Raw genomic sequence first — 22,233 nt, 5'->3', positions numbered from 1 at the left:
CTTTCCTTTTCACGGTACAGCACTTCCGGCGTAGAAGAAGACGCTCACGCTGTTGTGCATCATTGAGCCACATACCGGTACACACGTTTTTTGTGTTATATGTGACTATCTAGTGAACAACGTACTGCTTGCAACGTCTGTTTTCATGTAATGTCGCTATTAGCCAGCCTAGCTACCCACAAGATTTAGCGGAAGCTAACGTTACAGATGTTTAGCGTGTGTCAAGCTTGCTAACAGAAGCTAGCTTCACTAGCATGAATCAGGTAATGTTGACTGTACTGTAACGTTCTCTGCGGGCAGATGTCAGTATATAGTCTACCGTCAGATATCATTGGAGTAAAGAGAAAAGAGAGATATACATTGGTATGTAATGGAAACTGCATGTTGTGCTCAGTAAATGTTACTTACCGAGTTGTGTGGGAAGTTAGCTGCTTGTGCTCGGCACGCTTGTCATTCATTCAATAGCTTCTCACCCAGATGCGCTAACATTAGCTAATGCTCTCGATTCAACTGGTGTCAGGTATTAACAGTTTGTCTACTGACTTTATCAAGTGGCTAAAGTCTTGTAGCTAATGGACTGAAGTGAATATCATTTAATGCTGTGGTGACACAAGTTCCTCCCTTGAAAGCTCCCTGTTAAACTGATCAGTTAGGCTATTTTGACTCTGCTTGTTGATGCTGTATCATTTAAACTGGGAATGGCTGATAAGATGTCAGAAAAAATCATTACTTAACTACTGATTATTTCACAGTTAATTAACACTCGATCAGATGTGGAAGAAGTATTCAAATCCTTTACTCAAATGAAAGTACTAATATCACAATGTAAAAATACTCATTTCCGAGTGCAAGTCCTGCAGTCACAATCTTACTTCTACTATCTCTTAATCTTCATAAATAAAGTGTAATCAGGATAATGTACTTAGTATTAAGAGTATGATATTATATATGATGTCACTAGATTATGTCATGCATTATCATTTAGTAGGATTTTACTGTTGCAGTTGGTTGAGGTAGATTTCATTTCAAACTATTTTCCACATGACCGCAATTGATAATTATTTTCATTATTGAGTAATTTGTGTACTTTCTCCAGTAATCAACTGGTTGGTTGGTTTGTAAAATATCAGAATATAGTGAAAAATGCAATCACAATTACCCAGTGCCCAAAGTGACACCTTCACAACATTTGTCCAGCCAGCAGTCCAAACTTCAAATATTATTGAAAATGAATTAACAGTTTTGCATGAAAAATTACCAATCTATTATTAAAATATTTTTAAAAGAACTTAACCTGTTTATGCACACCTGAGAGTAAGAAAGGCTAAAATGTAGTGGGCAAAGATGGATTAATGTTAGAATTTTTCAGCCTGATATATATATTATGCATCTGTACAAAATAGTTGCTGATTATCAAAATTATTGCTAATGAACTTTCTGTGAATCGATTTATCAAATAATCTTTACTTCTGTACCTTCATAAAAAAAATTTTTAAAAAATCCTTATTTATAAATAAACAAGCAACTGAAGCTGTCAGATAATTGTAGTGGGGTAGAAGTAAAAAGTGGCATGAGAATAAAATACTCAAGTACAAGTATGTTAAATTTGCTCCTCTTAGGAAAATATACTTAGTTACATTCCACCACTGCACTCAAATAAGGTCAGAAAATGGTATGACTTTTGATAATAACCATAATTGTGAACATCTAGGCAAACAATAAAACTAATAGATGTACTAATTGTCATACATGTGCATACATACAAGAAAAGACCAACTCATTATCCAGTGTGATCATGCTATTAAGTTACAGTAGTGTGCCCAATATCTCCCAACTCATTTCAACTCATGTGTCTGAAAAAAACAACAAAAAAACTCCTGTATGACCTTCTTAATAACAACCCCTGGCTTGTTTAATGACTTTTCCACATTATTGCACTCCCTCTTGTAAATGTTGGATTACTTCTGTCTACTAATATATGCATGATTTGTTTGGTCATTGTTCCTCAGCCATCAATGTGGGCTCCACATACTTCAGCACTGGTCTGTCAACATTTATAGAGCAAGCATGAGTAGCCTGGATCAAGACCAGCGTCTCCATCCTAGTTGCCGTGACAAAACAACAGTCTCCAGTGATTCATCAGACGTTCGTACCCCTGCCAAGCAGCCTCTTCAAGGTCTAAAATTGGCGTCACATGCGGTGCTGGAGGAAGCGCAGCAGAAGGGCAGGTTGAAATGCTCTAAATGTGGAGGATCAAGGATGTTCTTCTGCTACACATGCTGCTCATTAGTGGGTGTCACCCCGCAAGAAATCCCCTCAATCGAGGTCAGTAAGAGGTTAGGACTCACTCAACTGTTCTTTGCAGAGAAGCCTTCAGCAATAGAGTTGCTGCGATAGAAATACCCTAATGTAGTGGAAAATGTTATGTCTTTTATGTAAGCTCTATGAAATTACTGCGCATGGTGTGGTTGAGATGTAACTGTCTGCTGGACCCGACTCCACATATTCCACATGTGATTTCTTCAGCTTCCTGTGAAGATAGACATCATCAAGCATCCCAATGAGACGGATGGAAAGAGCACAGCAATCCATGCCAAGATCCTCGCCCCCGGTGACGTCACCATATACACCTACCCCTGCATACCTGACTTTGACAAGGACAAGGTTAGTTGTTTATCAACCAGGAATTTAGTTCATATAACTCTTACACCTTTAATTCTTATTTTGAAGCTTTACTCTTTATGGCTCCTAAATAACAACTATTTTTTTTATCACTGATTTATCTGCCAAATATTTTTAATTTTTTAATTGGATGATACGAAATGAGGTGCGTTTGATACATGAGAAGAGAAACAAGACATAACTCTGAAATCAAAATCCCACATTCACAACCAAGACTGGATAATAGTAATCTAAAAATGAACAGTTTGCAAAGTGACAAACATACAAAAACAGTGATGGTATTTTAACCTGATGGCAAATAAAAACAAATTTTTGAATTGTTTGGAATAGGGCTATATAATATCATTGGGAGAAAAAAAAGTCATATTGCGATTAATTTGACAGACACTACGACTGCGATATGATTCACAATTAGTTGGAATGATCCTTTCTGCGTCACAGTTTTCATTTTCACATGATGATGTGACATTTGTCGGGCTCTGTACCACAAGATTTGTAGGTGGGGCATCTCTGCATCACTATAGTGCCTCATTATAATGCAGTTTTTTCACATATTTCACCTTCATCAAGCAACTGCAGCTTCTGCCCATTTGGATGTTGCGCCTGGTCATATTGTGATTTCGTTAATATTTAGCCCTAGTTTCGAAAACAGTTTGAATTGTTGAACTATAAAATCGAAAGAAACAATAGAGAGCGAAAACCGTCTGTTACATTTTTCTAAAGGCCTTGAAAACATCTTCAAATGTCTTGTTTAGTCTGCTAAAAAGCCCATAACTCAACAACTTTTAATTTACTGACTTTATACAAAGAAAAGCAATTCCACATGAATAAGGGCTTGTTTGGTATGTTTTGTTTTACTATTTTCTTTCTGTCAACTAATCAATCAATCAAACTAATTCTTTTAGACTTAAAAAGCTCTTTAATGTCTTCTTATATTTCTTCTTTTTCCCATTGGGGAAACTCACTACGCCTTATTAGCTCTATTTATTTATATTTTCAATGCAAGCAGCTGCTTTTGAGTCTTGTTTTGATATTGTTACTATCCACTAGTTTCACAGTTAGTAAGTAAATTACTGTTTATGAATTATGCTGTCCGGTGTTTGTCATAAGTGATTTTAGATCTTGATACTGTGTACAACTTTATAATGAAAAACACTGGAATCTGTAATAGATTTAACATATTGAGTCAGTTGCTGCTTTTCCATATGTCATGCTTGACAAGTTTGGTTTCATAACTGTAGTTATATTGGGCATAAGCAGATACTGTAATTTGACTTGGCTTACAGAATTATGGTGACGTTTATCGTGTTTGACAGTTTCAAACTTTGAGTTTTTTCTTCTAACATTCTCAACTATTTTATTTCATTTAATTACCTCATGTTTACAGTTTTCAGCTTCATTTTTCTCCTATCAATCTGTATTTTTCTCTTTCTGAAGGTTAGACATACATCATTTACCATATTGTTACTCTAGTCTTGGTTTGTATGATGGCGTTTCACTCTGAATCTGTCAGCTCTCTGCCCTCTCCAGGTGGTGTTGGTGTTCCCTGGTCCAGGGGCCGTCTCAGTTCAAGACATGATGCAGTGTTTGTATGACCAAACTGACAGCAAGTCACATTACACCTCTGATATGCCCTGCACAAAGAGGCGGAAAAGTGAGGAAGTTCAAGGTGCCACACACGCTTCAGACAGCTCAGAATCAGGGACCCCAGATGAAGCAAAGGGCCCAGAGTCAAGGGTGTCTCCCCTCCAGAGGGTGGTCTTCATTGACAGCACATGGAACCAGACCAACAAGATCAGCACAGACGAGAGACTGCAAGGTAATCATAAAAGATTGCATTTGTGCAGATTTTTAAAGAGCTCTGACTGCTGGTGATTATTAGGGGCAAGTTTACCTCACCCACAATGCTGTTGAGCATGATCTCACTGTGTGTTCTCTTACTGACCTGTGCTCTCCTCTAGATCTACTGCGGGTAGAGCTGAATACGAGGAAAACTTGTTTCTGGCGCCGTCAGAAGGGCAAACCAGACACCTACTTAGCCACCATCGAGGCTATTTATTATTTCCTCAAGGACTTCCATGAGCATTGCCTTGCTGAAGACTACAATGGAGAATATGATAACCTCCTCTTCTTCTACTCTTACCTGCACTCAGTTGTAAACAAAGCCAAGATTTCTGCTGGAAAAATCTGAGAGAAAAAACTGGCATCAGCTAAAAGAGACTGTTATGAACTGTAGCTGAATGCAAGCACCTCTGTGTCTGGTTCTATTTTGTATTGCTGAGTGATGTTTTATTTTGTAAGGGATATTGACATTTTTTGTATAAGAATGTGTAATAAAAATCAAAGGGTTTATAATTGCTCAACATGGATGAGATGTGTTTGATACAAGACAAAACTCTACAGTCAAAACAAAGACTGGATAACAGTTTTTTTTGAGTCAGATGGGAAATAGTTTTTTCTTAGTCTTAATTTCAAAGTGTGGAAAATGATTCTGATTCAATCAAAAAAGAAATGGTGTTGACGTTTGATATTTGTGAACTTATTTCGGTGTGACTGAGACATAAATCCATTCTTTAAGCCATTTTCTTTGCTCTTCCCACGTTATTTCATTTAAGTTACAGTAACAGGTGGCAAAAGTACTCAGATTCTTTACTCAAATAGAAGTACAGATACTTGTGTAAAAAAAAAATAAGACTGGGAAAAGACTACTGATTCATCTTAAGTAAAAGTAATTAAAGTACAGGCTCTGAAATGTACTCAGTATCAAAGTTTCCCTCTGAAGGACATTTCTACCCTCCATTTCTGTGCAAAGCAAACTGAAGCTCACGGCATATTAATATAATTCAAAGACTATTAAACTTAAAGGTAGGATCAGTAGGATTTGTCCCAGCTGTTCCTAAACGCACCATGAAGATAGTTGATGGTTGAGTCTCATTCCCAGGACGTCAAACAACATTTTGGGGTAGTTAAGTGCTGTAAATAATTGATAATTTAAATCAAATGCTTTAAAAACTAAAGTTATGAGCCTATTTTGAACATGTAAGGTGGAGAAAGTACAGATGTGTGTTAAAATGTCAGAGGTAAAAGTAAAAAGTTGTCAGAAAAATAAATACTCAAGTACAAAAACATGAAAATCATACTTAAGTATAGTATTTGTACTCTGTTACTTCCCACCTCCTACAGAAAGTGATCTGACTAAATCTAAAACTATAAAATGTAAGGTGCAATAAAATGGACTTCAGATATGTTTAAATATTTTTATTTACAAATCAGTACACATTTGCTTTTGAGTTGTTCATGTCCCATATCTTTAAAACATCATCTTATGCATTTTGGGTATCTTGGGTATCAGAACCACATTTGTTTCAGACCCAGTAAATCACTTCTCCAAAATATATATACTGAAAGCTAATGCTGGAAATATATTATCTGTCAACCTGCCTCTGTACTGTCCAGCTGTTAGCTGTTAGCTGTTAGCGCACTAGTAGTAGGACTCTCTGATCTTGGCCTGCAGGCCGTCACATGTCTTCTTGGCATCTCCAAGCAGCATTGATGTGTTGGGTTTGTAGAAAATGGGGTTATCCACGGCAGCGTAGCCCACGCCCAGGGTACGCTTCATCACGATCACCTGGGATGAAGTTTAAATAAGTGGTCACTTTCTGAAACACAAAGCTAAAATGCATCAAACTATCAAAAGTAAATTTAAAAACAAACCTGTTTGGACTTCCACACCTCCAGGACGGGCATGCCAGCAATTATCGAGTTTGGATCTTCTTGTGCTGCAGAATTCACGGTGTCGTTGGCGCCAATGACCAGTGTCAAGTCAGTCTCTGTGGGCCACAGACGTTTGCACACAAGACAGATGGTCACATAAACAGCAAGCGAAAGGCTCTGCGATTGTCCTCACTAATGTTATTGGGTTCCCCGGCACCACACTTATCTCCCTCTGTCATAAACAGAACCATGTGTCTCGGACTGCATGTCTGGTTGCTAAGAAAACAAGACTGTTGCCCCGATAACATGGCACGTCTAAATATCAAGACAACACGAGGCTGCTCCAAGTGCAGATGAAAGAGGGGTGTGATTATTATACATAATTCATCTCGTATTATAATCAGATAAAGTGACAAATATGTAGCAGTAATTAATCCAACAGAAACTTTTTTTTTCAAGATTTTTCACCTGGGAAGTCGTCGTTGATCTCATCCATCTCCAGGACGATGTCATAGGGAACACCAGCCTCAGCCAAGAGGACGTTCAGCTGGCCAGGCATACGACCGGCCACTGGGTGGATACCAAACCTGGTGGAGACGGATGCAAAATATTAAAGCTCATCAACTCAGGCCAGATGATGTGGCCTAAAAACTCACTACTCCCTGATCAGCGGAGTCTCAAGTACAAATGCACCCGTCTCTTTCTATAAAAGTTTGGATTTGTTGTAAAGTGCTTAGAAAAAAACAAAGTGGTTGATTATTGAGACCTTTTACTTTAAATTAAAAAATCTACTTAAAAGTTAAAAGTACATATTTCATTACTGATGTATTCAGGAAAGCAGCATTTTCATGTTGTTGCTCGTAGAGATGAGGCTATTATTGACTACTTTCTTTATGGTTGGGTAGCTGGTGATCTAAATCTGAAAAGTAACTAGTAACTGTAGATGTCACATAAATGTAGTTAAGTACAATACTTCCTCTTGAAATGTAGTGGCAAAGAAGTATAAAGTTGAATACTCAAAAAAGTAATGTACAAGTACCTGAAAATTGCACTTAGTAAAGAGTTGTTTTTTGGTTATAGAGCCTTTTTTTAATGTATTCAAATAAAAGAAGAAGAGCAGCGGTCATCTAGTTTATAAAAGAGAAGAAGAACATGAGTGTAGACATTCACCTGACAGCCTTGCCCTGCTCCTTCAGCATCTTCACCATATCTGCAATTGGGTACTGGGCTTTTGCTGCACACAGACCCCAACCTAAACAAACACAAACCAGACAGAATAAACATGCAGTAGACGAAGAAAAATTACATTTTAATCTTCGGATATCATTATCTTTATCTAACGAGCATCCAGAGAGTTTGTAATCCGTCCCTCGGTTACTTGAGTCTATTATCTGATAGCATTTCCTCTGGATTTGTGTTTTGGAATAATCATAGTTCATTTTTAAATGAAGCACAGCAAGGGGTCAACAACAATAAAACCAGTGATTCCTCTAGCCCTTCATTCTTTCTTTTGTCCTCCTCTCTGAGTCCTCATCTACCACAAGTCTCTGTGCTGTACTAAATCACAGTGGTTCACAGTTCTGAGAGACGTTTTTCTTAGGAAAACTTTTGCATGTGTGGGTCCCCTGCGTGCAAAGAACTGCTTTCCCCGGGTCTGCATAACCCCTATTTAACCCTGGTGGTCAGGTACCTTGTAGAGTTCAGCATTACCCCTCATCGAGTTTTTGAAGCCAGTTGCCCATAACCCGTATCTTCTAATTCCCCAGACAATGGGAGCCTTCTGTTTCCTCACTGCCGTGCTTTGTTGTTGACAGCACATGGAGGAGTCTCGAGTCTGGACTCAATAGCTCTCATGACTTTTCACTGTTTCTCTAATCAAACCAGCATGTTGGACCACACAGCTGTCCTTGCGTTGGTTCGGAGCCACTGGAAAACAACAGCAAGCATCCAAGAGAGGTTCCTCCCGCTCAGGCCACTCAACAACCACTCATTTGTGAGACAGGTTTGGCTTTTTCTATTCAATTAATCAAGACGTGTTCACCATCTGACACTCAAACCCATCATCCTTGACTCTTTGTTCACAAACATGTACTGAATCATTCGCTTTATTTACACCGCAAGGGTGTCAGCAGACCAGGTAGCTGTGGGATCATTTGTGTACAAACTGCTCCCTCTTGTGGTTTCCCTGTTTCAATATTCTGACTAATCAATTACTACCATATCAATCATTCTAAAATCAAGACCTTTCACCTTGCAAAGCCTCTAGCTTTCTCAGATCTGCTGCGAAGACATATTTGAGACAGATTCTGGCAGCGCAGTCAATCTCAGCCTTCTTGTCAGGTGAAGACAATCAGATCAGAGAGATAGTTGATCGATCCAGACCATGTGAAACGCTGCAGCTGGAGTGCAGAGGAGGATCCACGCCGTCCAGTGATGAGAGAATCTGCTCCTCCTTAGTCTCTGATACAAATGTCTCTCCCAGAGGCTTCAATCCTCACAAAGTTTGTTTATGTATAAAAGAAGTGTCTTTAGCTGATTAAAATTATGAATAAAAAAGGCAGACTTGCCATATTGGCTTACAATTCTTTGGAAGGGTTACATTTGAATGGTTTGGTTTAACCAAAATTCAAACTTTCCCTATTCTCAAACTTTATTCATGTTGACTACTGTGTAACCATTTTGATCAAAAATGCTACTGATTAAGCGGTCAGCTAGATTGGATCCACACAAAATGGTGGTGTTTAATTGCTTCTCTGCTGTCCCTGTGACACAATGGTGGCTAAAGTTTTGTGGCGTTACAAAGAAGTGAGGTTACCGGACCTCTGTAGCTGCTCCTCATCTCTGCTTTAGGCTAGCAGCTTAAGGTTACATTAGCCGCTACCAAACTTTTTACATTCGAGTGACTCAAGTTGAGTTGTATTGTGGATAATGAAGGCGCTTGGTTTTGTTAAGGAAGAAGAATGCATGAAATGATAAAAAGACAATATCTCTGGTCCTACCGCATCACTTTTGATATTATCTTTTGGTAATTGTCCATCATGAGTCCAACAATTTTACAAGAGCGCAACTCTAGAAAGTAGAGTAGTCTTAAAAAAGGTGCGCTATGTAGTTTCTGAAAAAAAATCTAACTCTAAGAAAGTTAATATTTTACAAAATGAATGAGGTAACAATATAAACTCAACAATAGTTATTCAATATAAACAAGCCGTCCTCGAGGGGAATAAAGGTCTCCAGAACAGTTTGACATGAGAAACAGCTATTTAGGACAGTCCTGCTTACATAAACAAAGTAAAACAGTATTAAATTGTGTTGTCCTCTGAGGACAAGTTTATTCAGTCATGATAATCAATAAGTGAGGATTTTTCTCTTCCTCTAAACTACATAGTGCACCTTTAACAGTTTCATGTTGTGGTGGTTTTTTGACAGAAGACAAAGGTGACTTTTAAAGTCAACCCGTCACTTTGCTTACCATACAACACATAATAAAAATGTTCTCACACACATACATCTATAAAAGTGTATGGATTATTTTATAAAAATGTGTTTTGGACGTTGAGCCAAATGTTAATTCTGGCCACAAAGTTGGAAATCACATTGCTTGTAAATACCCAGTGGACTCTGTACATGCAACTCAAAACAAGGAATTTGTGAACAGTGGCTGAGGTCCAATACCCATACAACCATACAATTAAGTATGGCAGAAGACTCAAGAGTTCAACGCCACTGCAGAGGTAGACAGACTTTGATGAGCGATCTTGAAATTGAGAATGAGGTTCAGTTTTTTGTTCCCGTCTATGAGGACAAAAGGAATGTACTCTTTATTCAAATGTCCTCCATCTGCTGTGTTCTTTTGGTTGGATTAAAAAAAAAAAAAACACTTGAGTTGTGCTTGAGAAAGGGATTCTTGTTGTAGCAGATTTTGTTTGCCAAGCTTGGAGACAAGGCAGAATATCTTGTTTGAGATCAAGCTGCAAAATAACCTTTAATTTTGTAATGAAATCAAATGGTAATGAAATGTTTGGCCACTGCAACTGTACTGTACTTGATACGAAAATCAAAGAAATCGAATCAGTATGTCCCAATACTTAATATGTCAAATTCAGTATGCCAGAAATACCAGGATGTCCTAATGCATCCAGTTGCATTTTACAGTGTGTAAGCCAGCATGCTTTTCTGGCTATTCTGACCCACAATCCTCTGCACAGTGGAAGATATGCGACATGACTGAGCCGCTGAGAGAGCACAGACTGTGACGGCTGTTTGAAGAAGAGGGTCAAAGTTCAAGGCACAATATAATGAGTAGTATGTCCCAAATGTATGCCAGCTGCAGTATGTACTACAAGTAAGTGTTTACCTGGTGTGATGATGATGCTGCTGGCCTCTTTGATTATGTCAATGGTCTGGTCCAGGTTGACCTCAGTGTGAGTGCCAACAATCTCCATGGGCTTACCACCCGCTGTGGAGGTGGTGCCGTACCCACCCAGGATCACATTGGGCAGGGAGCGGTTCATAGCCTGAGAGGAGAAGAGGAAAATAAATCAAGTAACTGCAGCGAGTAAAGTGTGTAACTTCACACATGTGGCTGGATGTGTGTTTGTGTACTCACCACACACATGATGTAAGAGAGGATAGCACCAGAGGAGCCAATCAGAGCTCCGACAATTGTCATGAGATTGTTGTCTAGCAGGAAGCCCTCAGCACAGAGCGCCCATCCAGAGTAGCTGTTCAACACGGTGATGACCACGGGCATGTCCGCACCCCCGATGGCTGCTGTCAGAGTTACACCCTGTGGGGAAGTCATTTAAGTGCGTCTTATCTCTTATAATTAAGTTTTTTTTCAGCGTTTCACCATTTTAACATCAAATTTCACTTTCTGCTTCACCTGCTCAGTTCAGTGAATCTTTGATACTCACCATAATAGTGGAAAGTCCAGACACTCCCACTAGACACCCCATGCCAGTCCCATAGCTGGAACTGAGCATGAAGGGGATCATGCCTCCTATGGACGCTGCCATCAGACTGGCGTTCAACATGTGACGTCCCGGCAACAGCAGGGGGGCGGAGTTCAGGATGCCTGCAACCAAAGAACATCTTCAACAAACATTTTATAGAAACCAGAAATGATTCCAACTCGTTTGGAAACAATTTGACAAGATAAAAACATGTAAACACACTTTTCTTTTAAGCAGTGTCGAGTGTCTTTGGACCGCGGAGGCCTCTAATCATCTGTCTAAGAGTCTTTCCCATCCACCAACCACAGCCATGCAGTCATGGCCTTGCCCGACCCGTAACAAATCACCAGAAAGCTTCTCATGTGTTCCTCTTGATCAGTCGCACTACAATGTAAATTAATGACTCCTGACACATGCACACAAACCCCACAGTCCAGGCCTGGATTTAGAAGAGGATCTTTGGCTTTAACCAGATGAAAGAGACAATCAGCATCAGAGGACACAGAGCTCAGTGTGTTTATAAGGGTATCAGTATGTGTGTGTCAAATAAAGAACAAGATGAGCTTCTAAAAAGGACAGAGTCACATGAACAATATCTGAATGTACTTAAATTTAATTTCCATTACCTTGAAGCTTGCCGTAGGCCACCAGCGAGCCACTGAAAGTGACTCCTCCGATGTAGGTGCCCAGATACGCCACGGTCTTGAGCACACCGGCGGCCGGATGCGCGTCCAGGTGGGGGTACTCAATCATGAACTCTGCGACACAGGTAAGAACAGCCGCCAGCCCCACGAGGCTGTGGAAGGCTGCCACGAGCTGCGGCAAGTCTGAGATTTCAATACGCTTGGCAATGGTGAGACCTGCAGCCGAGACGTGAAGGTCAGCCAGGAAGAGGGGAATGAAAGAGTTTCGGTAAAACTCATTGAATTACTACACAGTGTCTGGCTCAGTGAACCAAACTTCTCATGCACATTGGCTACATTTGAAAAAAAACAAGTTAACATATAAAAAAGGCAAACACCTGTTTTTAGTAACTAGACACTTAACAAGCAGGCCTGATCTTCAAAGCCGATCTAATGAGGCCTGAGTTTAAGTGCGTTTTCTCCAAAACATTGGGACGCTAGCTCTGAATAAACTGTCATGCTCTGCTGCCTGTGAGTGTATGTATTTTGACTGCTACATCATTCATCATCCCACTTTCTTACTTAAATTACAATTAACATGTACAACGTTCACACATGATGGTGAAATCCACTCATCTCTGTATCTGGACAGGATGATTGATGTTCTGTTATGAATTAGCAAAAAATTCACACTCTTCAAAGACAGAGGCGTCGCATGCAAAGTTAATAACATGTAACTCGTTCACGGTGGTCTTGTGGTTTTCTAAACAAACTGTTGGACTTCAAAAAGAAGCCGTGCCAAGGCTTTATTAATTTTGTTTTTTTTTTAAGTGGAGACTGAAACCCACAGATGCCTCGTTGATGGTGAGATTCCTTGCTGTGATACAGCACAGCTACGTTGTGGACAACAACAAGATCGGTTCTGAAACTAAATTAGGCAGTGATGAAAGATAATGCAATAGTAGGCAATTTTTCCATCTAAGCAATTTTCTGCGATCACGACATCATGTTCATGTCAATTGTAGATCCTCTAAACACAGGAAGCTACCTACCCAGGGTTCCTCCAGTGGCCATGGCCAGAGACATCTGAGACAGCAGCTCCGGTGAGGGTTTGAGGGCACCCAGTGTGGCAGCGATGCCCCCTGCAACTCCCATCATGCCAAGGGCGTTCCCCAGGCGACTGGTGCCCTGAGCAGAGAGGCCTGCCAGCGCCCCAACACAACACAAGCCTGAGCCCAGGTACATCATCTGAGGTAAAAGAAAAACACAAGTCAGGATAATTTGTGTAGGATTAATCAAGCCATTCTTAGAGCAATAATAACGCACAAACAAATTAATAAAACGAATGATAAAATCAAAAATATGTAATTAAAATACTTGTGGTTGTAATGCACCTCAGATACTGATCATCAGCTGTCATTAAAATACAAAGAAGTAGAAATACTATAGTTTGAATTAGTTGATTGACAGAAAACATATTAGCAACTAGTCCTAGTTGACAGGTCTTTGGGGGTACTACTGCATATGTGAAAAAGTAGTATAAAGCCTTTTGTGCTCAAGAGGAAGCTGCATGTAATCCGATAAATCGCCTCCATTTTACAAAAGCAGTCCACTGGTCAATCATTACACTCCTATTACACTGTTGGACAGTTTAAAAACAAATGATCAAAATCTAATTTTGCAGAACGAGATTAATCCCCTTTTCATTCCACACATTCTTCCCTTTTTAAAACCGGGTGCCTATATTACCCACAATGCAATCACTGGAGGCAACTCACCAGATTTGTTCAGCTTCATCCTACACACTGGAGCTTTTTTGTTGGTCATGCAAGTTGAATATCTTTGACATTTTTTAATATTCCCGGACAATTTATACTCTTAATGACAATACAGCCCAAAGAATCATCAGTGAAATCAACAGAAGAACACAAAATTGACTATGAATACAACCAAAGTCATCTTGAGTATCACAAACTTTGGCAATTGATCCATTTCACTGACAGGCTACCTACATATCTTTTTAATAAGAACAAATCTGATGGGAATAACAGGCTCCGTGTCCTGTCACCTGCTCAATGTTGTATCCAGCAGCCAATGAGGCTCCATATCCCCCAACAAATGCAGTCGCAGGCAGTGCATACAGGTAGTTGTACTCAGGAGGGTCAGTGGGACGCTTGAACATGTCCAACATCCTCTGTGTGATCAGGAAACCACCTGTATGTCAGCAGAAAAGAAGAAATTAGACTTTTCTCAGTTGACTGGTCTTGCAATTAATCTTCTCAATTGTTACATTTGAATTTAAGTGTCAGACCAGCAATGTTGATGGAGGAAACAAAGGCAGCAGCAAGAGCCAGACTCTCAGGCAGAGTGGAGGGTGTGAGACCTCCACCCATGAGCACCAGACCTCCAACAGCTGTCAGACCTGACACACAAATAAAAAAAACATAGAAAACAAAGATTAAAGACATAATGTCACAAAAAACTAAAATCTGTTATCGACTCCTGACCTGAGATGGCATTGGTGACAGACATGAGGGGTGAGTGCAGAGCAGGGGTCACGCCCCACACAGTGTGGTATCCCACAATCCCAGCCAAGCCGAAGGTGGTGACCATCTGAGTGAAGGCTGCGTTGGGGGAGATGATGCCCAGAGCCAGACAGGTGGAAACACCTACAGAGAGACACAGGAGTGTTGTTGTTGCTGTACGGCTCTTTATGGAAAAAAAACATGCAGTTTTTGATGTTTTGTTCTGTTCTCTTTTTAACCTTTACAGCAACGGAATAACTGAAGAGTAAAAACAAACACTTTTGCATTTTCCTAGCAGGTTATGCAAGTGTGGTGATTCATAGTTTCTCTGAAGCTTCAAAGAACTGAACTTTGCTGAATAATGTATTCCCCACCGTGCTTTATTGTAATGGAGTGTCCACATTAAAAAGACCCATTAAGATCGAGTGATCTCAGTGGGCAAAAAGGGCAAAACTTTCCAAATAAGATTTTCTTTGGAACTCGGGCTGCAACTAACAATCTTTTTGATTTTTATTAATGAGCCTGCTGGTGATTTTCTCAATCAATCTGTGAACCGTTAAGTCAATACAACATCAGAGAGTAGTGAAAATCTCAGTCCGAGTTTCCAGAAGGGACATTTTCAAGCCAAACTGGATGTCTTTATATTGCCTTTTTTCTCTGACCAAATGTCCAAACTCAAAGAAACTTTATTATGATGTCAGAGGAGGAAAAGCAGCCAATCCTCACTTTTGAAAGGCTTGAAAATGGACTTAAAATTTGGTTAATTTTTCTTGTCAGTCAAATAATTGATTGTACTCTGTTTGAAACTACTATATATTGTACAAAAAGGCCAAACAAAACTAAAGAATTATCTCCAAAAATGTTTAAATTTTATTTTTTCTCCAGCAGGAAAGTGTCACAGACATTGGGGGAAAAAAGCTCTATGGGGATCTATGAGCTAATGACATCTATGATATCAAATTCCTTGTAAAATAACCTCATAGCACATAAAATTGTGCCAAATGTCTCATAGTCTGAATATTTTCGCATTGATCTGCACGTGTCTGACCTGCAGTGTAGGCGCCAGCAGAGGTCATGGTGCGGTGAAAGGGAGAGACCTCAGCCGCTTTCGCAGCCTCCAACTCTGCGACTGTTTTCTGTTTGACAGGGGCGGCTGGAGGGGCTGTTTTGGGGAGCGGGGAGGGGAATATGTTCTCGCCTTCCTGGACACATCAAGAAACACAGAGGACCAGTGTGAGAACCCAGAGGACGTCCGCAGAGATATGCGTGAGAAACACACATCAAGACTTTAGGGTCCTGCACTGTGGGAGATCTCGCCTGGACAGTGGGAGCACTCAAAGTACAAACTCATGGACCACATAGGAGATTACACTGAACAAACAGCAATCACAAACCAGTTAGCCGTGGTTTGGAAAGATAAATTCCCTTTAAAAAGGGGCCTGAATAACGCTGAGTTTAACAAGGGGTAAACTGATATGTCCTGTCGAGATTGCATGCTTTCACTGCCATAAACAATGCGTCAAAGCCAAAATTCCAGGAAAAGTATATTTTGAAACGTTCATAACATTCTTGCTGGAATCCAGCATGAGCTATTCCCAGCTGGGAATGGGTTTTTAGTACTCATTTGGCGCAGTATCGGAGCATGACGGGCTCTGACAGCTCACGCCGAGAGGGAGCGAGGGATGCCAGCGGTGATGGAGGCTGCCAGTAGACAGTTACAACAAATAATAATAAGAACCCCACCTTCATAACAAGAGTCCCACGGATGACATGGTCAATTGTTCCATAGTCAAATTCGTCTGTGGGCTGGTAGTGGAAGTATTCCTTGTCTGGGCTGATGGCCTTCAGCAGCTTCAGTACGTTGTTTGAATACAGAGTGCTGGCCTGGGTGGGCATGCGGCTGGGCAGGTCTGAGAAGCCGATGTGTGTTACTCCCTAAAAAAGTATTAATATAGTGGTGAATAAAACATAAAAACAGGCTTTCGAGGAGTTCTTTTGTTTTTTTAATTCAAATCTGCTGGCTAAGCAGAAACCTCACCTTGTGAATGTGCAGTTCTCCAGGCCTGGTGGTCTCGATGTTGCCCCCTGCCTCTGCAGCCAGATCCACCACCACAGAGCCATCCCTCATCGACTCCACAAACTCCTTCTTGATCAGAATGGGAGCACGCTTTCCTGAATGGGAACAGGGAACAGAAGACAGGTGAGATGCATGAAATGTTCAGAACACCATGAAATCTGAGAAACAGGAAATTTAGAGTCTACATTAAAGCTGAACTAATCCATTTTTGGCCACAAGGGGGCAGAAAAACACCTAAACAAGCCATTAATTTCCTACTTACTTCATCAACACACAAAACAACATTAATTGAAGTCATGTGTTTGGTTGTGTCATCACTATACTGGAATTTCTAACCTCAAGACAATACCTTGAAAAATATCGATGTTCAATACCATGGTCGATACCACGGAGAAAAATTAACTCAACATTGAGGGCATAACATTTTTTAATTTTAAAAAGAGATGAATTTATCAAGGAACGTGGACTGCGAAAAATTATTATTGAAATGGTGTCTGGCCTCCTCACATTAGCCACGTTTCCACCTATGCAACCACTGTATATAAACAACAATTGTCATCAGTCCACTGGTTTGTGGCTGTGGAACTGGTGGCTGAAATAAAATGCTCTTACTACTCGACTAATCAGAAATGTTCAGCCATGGAAGCAGGAACTTTTTGGGGGCAAAATAATGTCCCTGGGGCTTAATTTAGACCCTGGTCCCTGAATTGGAAACACACAGAGGTCCACAAAAGGTTCCTAGTCCCCGGGGAAAGTTACTGCAGTGGAAACACAGCTATTGTAAGTTCTACGGTTACTAAAAATGCAAATCTAATAAAACCCTTTTTACTCCAACTCCTAACAAAAAAAGTCTGGGTCTTTAGCTGCTTGATGGTCAGCTTTGTATGATCACCAGCCAATCTGAAACTTCATCTGTCGGCTGTAGGCAGGAACACACAGGTTGTTTATTTGAGATTTTTGCTGCCAGTTGGGAACGAGGAATAGCCGCTAAACCAAAATAATAAGCTAACAGAAGCAAAAAAGCTCAGCACACTTTTTGGGTGGTAATTTTCAGAGGGCTTCATCACTATGAATGATCCTGTTCATATGGTTCAATGTTATTGTACCATAAATACTGATTAGCTTTTAACACCAAAAGATAAAAGACAAGAAAAGGTAGTAGAAGGTACTGGTGAGACTGACCTGGAATCAGAGCAGTGCTGATGACAATGTCGACCTCTTTGCACTGCTTTGCGAAAAGTGCCATCTCAGCCTCAATAAACTCTTTAGACATCTCTTTGGCATAACCTCCAACCCCCTCGCCAGACTCTTTGAGGTCTACTTCTAAAGGCTCTGCCCCAAATGACTTAAACTGCTCAAGGGCTGCCGGCCTGAAAGTCAGGAAACACACAGGTTATTATCAGAATCATGATCATCACTCAGTCTGCAGACTGAGACGTAATGTCTTTTATTGTTCAACTTATACCTGGTGTCAAATCCTCTGACTATGGCTCCCATCGACTTGGCTGCGCCTGCTGCTGCCAAACCAGCAACTCCACCTCCAATAACCAGGACCTGTGTACAACAGAGACATCCACAATGTAGAGGAAAGAGACTGACCGTCCACTATTACACATTTTATTTGAGGTACAGAAAACTGTGGGAAATCCCTCATGCTGACTTGCATATAGTATTATGTAGACATTAGTTACCTTAGCTGGTGGTACTTTTCCTGCAGCTGTGATCTGACCAGTAAAGAACCTGCCAAAGTGGTTGGCAGCCAGAACCACAGCTTTGTACCTAGAAAACAAACCTTCAAGTCACATTTACTGGAAGCAGACATTCCTGAACAGCTACAACATTAAAACCACGAACAGAGGAAGTGAATAACATTGATCATCTTGTCACAATGCAGAGTTCTGCCGGTAAACCTTTGGCAGATGCTACTTTACAAGCACTGTTGCAGCCCAATCGTACCCCCACTCGACAACAACACTCCCTGGTGGTAGTGGCTCCCCCAGCAGGACAAAGCCCCCTGCAATGCCACAAAAACTGTTCACAAATGATGCGAGGCCTCCAAATTCTTCAGATCCCAATCCGATCAGTCCTCAGTGGGACGTCCCAGACTAAGTCCGATCCATGGAGGCATTGATCCAACTTGGCCCTGTCCCTTCTTGGCATGGACACGGGACCTCTGGGGGTGTCCTGTCGTGTCTGGCACCAGTGCATTGGTTGAGTCTAGTGGCTTGCGAGGTGGGGCCTCAATGGATCAGTCATTTTCTGGGTTCTCCTATGGATGCTCAATTGGATTGGGATATGGAGAATCTGGACAAAATGTCAACGTCTTGAGCTCTTTGTCATGTTCCTCGAGCCATGTCCGAGTGGATTTTCCAGTGTGGTAGGGTGCATTGTCCCATTAAAATCAGGAAGTGCTGTGGCCATGAGGGGTTGTACTTGGTTGGTACTCCCTAAAAACGTATTTCGTTCAGTGTGTTACATTCTGTGTCATCCAGGTGGCATTTGGCGTCTTATCGCTTGTAACCTCAAACAGAGGGTATTTTTTTAGTTTTTGTGATCATCACTCTTCGTTTCCAGTGTGAAAAATTAATGTTGACCAATAATTTTAATCCAAACCATGATCGTTTCCTTAACCTTACCAAGTAGTTTTGTTGCCTAAATGTAGCCAAACCGCAACACAAAACTGAACATCTTCTTTTAAATACCTGAAGAAAAATTAAACTTATTAAGCCTAAATGTCAAAATCAATAAAAAAAATGAAAAAAAAAAACTCCACACAGGAAATGATCTCCGGCTGCCCGTGACTACCTCAATCCATTCATCGATCTCAACTCTTTGTGCATCTTTATGGTATATCACTTAAACGCCTACCTTTCCAAAAGGTGTTCCAGCTGAGAAAGTCTCGTATGACCCAATAAGTAACATAATAAAACGGTCTTACATAGATTAGGTTAAATACACAAATTATTGAAAAACAATGTGCACTCAGAGTCTAAGGCTGAGATGGTCACGTAGCTTGTCCAGTGTGCAAAACCACGCCCATCCAGGTGAAATACCAAGGTTTTAGTGAGACCCATACTTGGTCTGCAACAGTTTCTGATTGGGTGGTGCGTTTCCCAGCAGAACACTGTATTGTAATCAGATTATCACTGTCATTCCCTTTACCTGTCAGAACAGATGTGTGGTGAAAGAATCCGCATGTAAATGTATATTTTTCTTTACCCAGCGATGTTAGCCATGGAGCTGAGTGCGTCGTAGCCCTGTGCGATGGTGACTCTGGGCACCTGGTCCATGGCCAGCACATTGCTCTGCCTCTCTGACAGCTTCTTCATCAGCTCTGGGTTCTGTGCCGGATAGATGAAGCTCACCAAGGTGGACTTGGGCTTCAGGAGGTCTGCCTCGCTCAGACTGGGGGCTCGTACCTACAGAATGAAAAGGATGTTAGACGAGTAGAAATGCAGTAATATTGAGACCAGCAGATGTGTACGAACCTTGAGGACCAAGTCTGAACCAAAGGCTCCCTTGACGTCAGTGATGCTGGCTCCAGCTTCTTTGTACTGCTGATCGGAGAACTTGGCTTCCTCTCCAGCTCCGCTCTCCACCTGCACCTGGAAGCCCTGTTTGACCAACGCCTCCACGCCGGCAGGAGACAACGCCACACGTCGCTCATTCTGTAACGTCTCCTTAGGAACACCGACTACCAGGTCCTTGTAGAGCACACCTGAACACACAAACCAGCTGATAGTTGAGTCTGCAGCACATTAAAACCCATTTCTTTCTCTTCTTTCTTTAAAAACAAAAACATTTTCAGATGAATATTAGAACATTTCACACAAAAAGTAACATCGATCTTTTTGTGCAACAACAGGAGAGCATGTGCATGTACGGCCAAGATTGTGTGGCTGAGACCAGTGTCAGGTTACACATTTCTCTCCATACACGGCGTGGTGACCTCGCCGCCATGGAGACATTATTAGCAGGTGATTGGCTCAGAGCCAGCCCACACAGTGAGGCCTGCACTCCCACACCGACACGCTCAAAATTCAAACTTAAAAAGCACTCGGCAACTCACTGAACTTTCACAAACCCTCGATGACATGTGCCAAGCTAACAGCATTTACTCCCTAAATAAATGTCTGTGAACTGAATCTGCCAAACAGCAGTCAAACTTTCACATGTCACCTTTAACTGACCTCTCATTTGCCCTCACATGTTAGCAGCTCCTACAGCTCAGTGAGCACAGCCACTACAGCTCTCCCTATTTTGGGAACTTCTCTAAAAACCAAACAGTTCATGATCTGTGGATTTTTTCCACTCTTCTGGCCAGAGGGAGCGTGTCCTCAAGTGAACTGTTACGCTCTCATTCCTCAAGTCAAGACAGAGGAAATCCAGACCAAAGAAAGCATGCAGGGCCTGGATGTCCTCTGGGAAAATAAATATTGTTAGATTACACAAAGTGATTTTAACAGACAGGCACAGTTCCTACCTCTGGAGGCCTTTTGGTCCCATAACGTGGGGAAAGTCCTGAAATTCCTCCTTCCAGGTAGCTTCTGACGGACCCCTCGCTGAGTCAAAATGAGGGAAGAACTGGAGATGCAGCGCAGGAGGGTCGACATGGCCTCTGAGCTTCCTCCCTTAAACTCCCTCTCGCTCTTGAATATGAACACAAACAAGATAAGCGATAAGTTAACACTACTTCTACACCTTCTGTTATGAAACAAAGCACATTTTAAACCCCTTCAAGTAGATCCTGAGCCTCCCAGTCACACACTCAGGTTGCTGCGAGGCCTACAGACAGCAGAGTGACACTTCAGCTCTGCAGGACACACACACCGGGCCCAGGCTTGATTACACACTCCGGGCTTGTTCGCGAGATCTGGAATTATGACGGCACAAGAGGGAAACTGTGCCAAGTCTGGCCTGGTTGTTGTTGTGAGGAGAAGCAGCTTGAACCGGGCAGAGAAGTCAGATAAAATGTTTGGTGCTACAGGGGACAGCTCAGGACTCGAGACACAAACACAAGCAAACTGTCAAAAAAAAAAAAAGAATGTGGTGTTTAAATATTTGTCCTCAAAACACACAATTTCATTAACACAAGTCAAAACAGACTGTGGAAACTTGTAGTACTCTGCTTGGTGAGTCAGACCAGTTGTTTCTGATCAAATATTTGATTTTCATTCAGTCAGTGAATCACAGAGTTGTCATCCTCCACCTAGTACTGATTCATTCATAAACTGAAGGATTTGTTGAAGTGTTCTCAGACTTGCCTTTCAGATTTGCAGAAAGAGCAGGTTCAAGTTTCCCTCAGCAGCAGGGTACACCTGTGAGACGTCCTACCCAAATCCCTCCGTCTGCTCGCAGGAACACACAGACGACCTTCCGCAGTTTCGATATCACCGCTGCACTATTTATGTATAAATAGCGGAGCCATGTGACCTCACTCATGACCACCCCTGAAGCAGATAAACACCTCACGGCCGCTGCTTCAAAACTCTGCCAGACGACCTGCGAATCAGAGCCTGGATTAACATGTTTATCAGAAATACTCCTTTGATTTTTTTAAAAGCTACACATTTGTGGACGGTCTCGCGGTAGTTCCTCTCGCACCCTACGCAGCTCTAAAACATAAATTGTGTTTAAATAGCATATACACATATTTATTG

At 41.3% G+C, this 22,233-nt stretch overlaps 2 protein-coding genes across 6 annotated transcripts; one reads left to right on the top strand and one right to left on the bottom strand.

Moving 5' to 3' along the window:
* dtwd1 (DTW domain containing 1) lies at positions 1 to 5,045 on the top strand. 2 transcript variants are annotated; one of them, XM_073464775.1, is made up of 5 exons: positions 1 to 77; positions 2,010 to 2,325; positions 2,527 to 2,664; positions 4,213 to 4,501; positions 4,644 to 5,045. In XM_073464775.1, exons 2-5 carry the CDS (start codon positions 2,068 to 2,070, stop codon positions 4,871 to 4,873), a joined length of 915 nt encoding a protein of 304 aa, XP_073320876.1. In that variant the 5' UTR covers positions 1 to 77; positions 2,010 to 2,067; the 3' UTR covers positions 4,874 to 5,045. The 2 variants fall into 2 exon arrangements, with proteins under 2 accessions (XP_073320876.1, XP_073320878.1); XM_073464777.1 differs by lacking the exon at positions 1 to 77 and adding an exon at positions 92 to 263.
* Positions 5,046 to 5,925: 880 nt separating this feature from the next.
* On the bottom strand, positions 5,926 to 22,075 carry LOC140994356 (NAD(P) transhydrogenase, mitochondrial-like). Of its 4 annotated transcripts, XM_073463936.1 has the most exons (23): positions 21,838 to 22,075; positions 21,342 to 21,597; positions 21,057 to 21,222; positions 20,062 to 20,291; positions 19,793 to 19,992; positions 18,265 to 18,352; positions 18,039 to 18,127; positions 17,756 to 17,943; positions 16,535 to 16,668; positions 16,240 to 16,431; positions 15,545 to 15,698; positions 14,479 to 14,640; positions 14,283 to 14,393; positions 14,040 to 14,185; positions 13,024 to 13,219; positions 11,975 to 12,208; positions 11,310 to 11,470; positions 11,003 to 11,182; positions 10,751 to 10,910; positions 7,567 to 7,648; positions 6,865 to 6,983; positions 6,397 to 6,512; positions 5,926 to 6,310 (listed from the first exon to the last, which is right to left on the bottom strand). In XM_073463936.1, exons 3-23 carry the CDS (start codon positions 21,184 to 21,186, stop codon positions 6,164 to 6,166), a joined length of 3,219 nt encoding a protein of 1,072 aa, XP_073320037.1. In that variant the 5' UTR covers positions 21,187 to 21,222; positions 21,342 to 21,597; positions 21,838 to 22,075; the 3' UTR covers positions 5,926 to 6,163. The 4 variants fall into 4 exon arrangements, with proteins under 4 accessions (XP_073320037.1, XP_073320035.1, XP_073320038.1 ...); XM_073463934.1 differs by lacking the exon at positions 21,342 to 21,597; XM_073463937.1 differs by lacking the exon at positions 21,838 to 22,075 and having other exon boundaries at positions 21,404 to 21,494.
* Positions 22,076 to 22,233: the final 158 nt, after the last annotated feature.

Source organism: Pagrus major, chromosome 4, assembly GCF_040436345.1.
Source record: "Pagrus major chromosome 4, Pma_NU_1.0".
Taxonomy (NCBI): Eukaryota; Metazoa; Chordata; class Actinopteri; order Spariformes; family Sparidae; genus Pagrus; species Pagrus major.
Note: the sequence above shows the minus strand (reverse complement) of the source record. Positions and strands in the feature narration are given on the sequence as shown.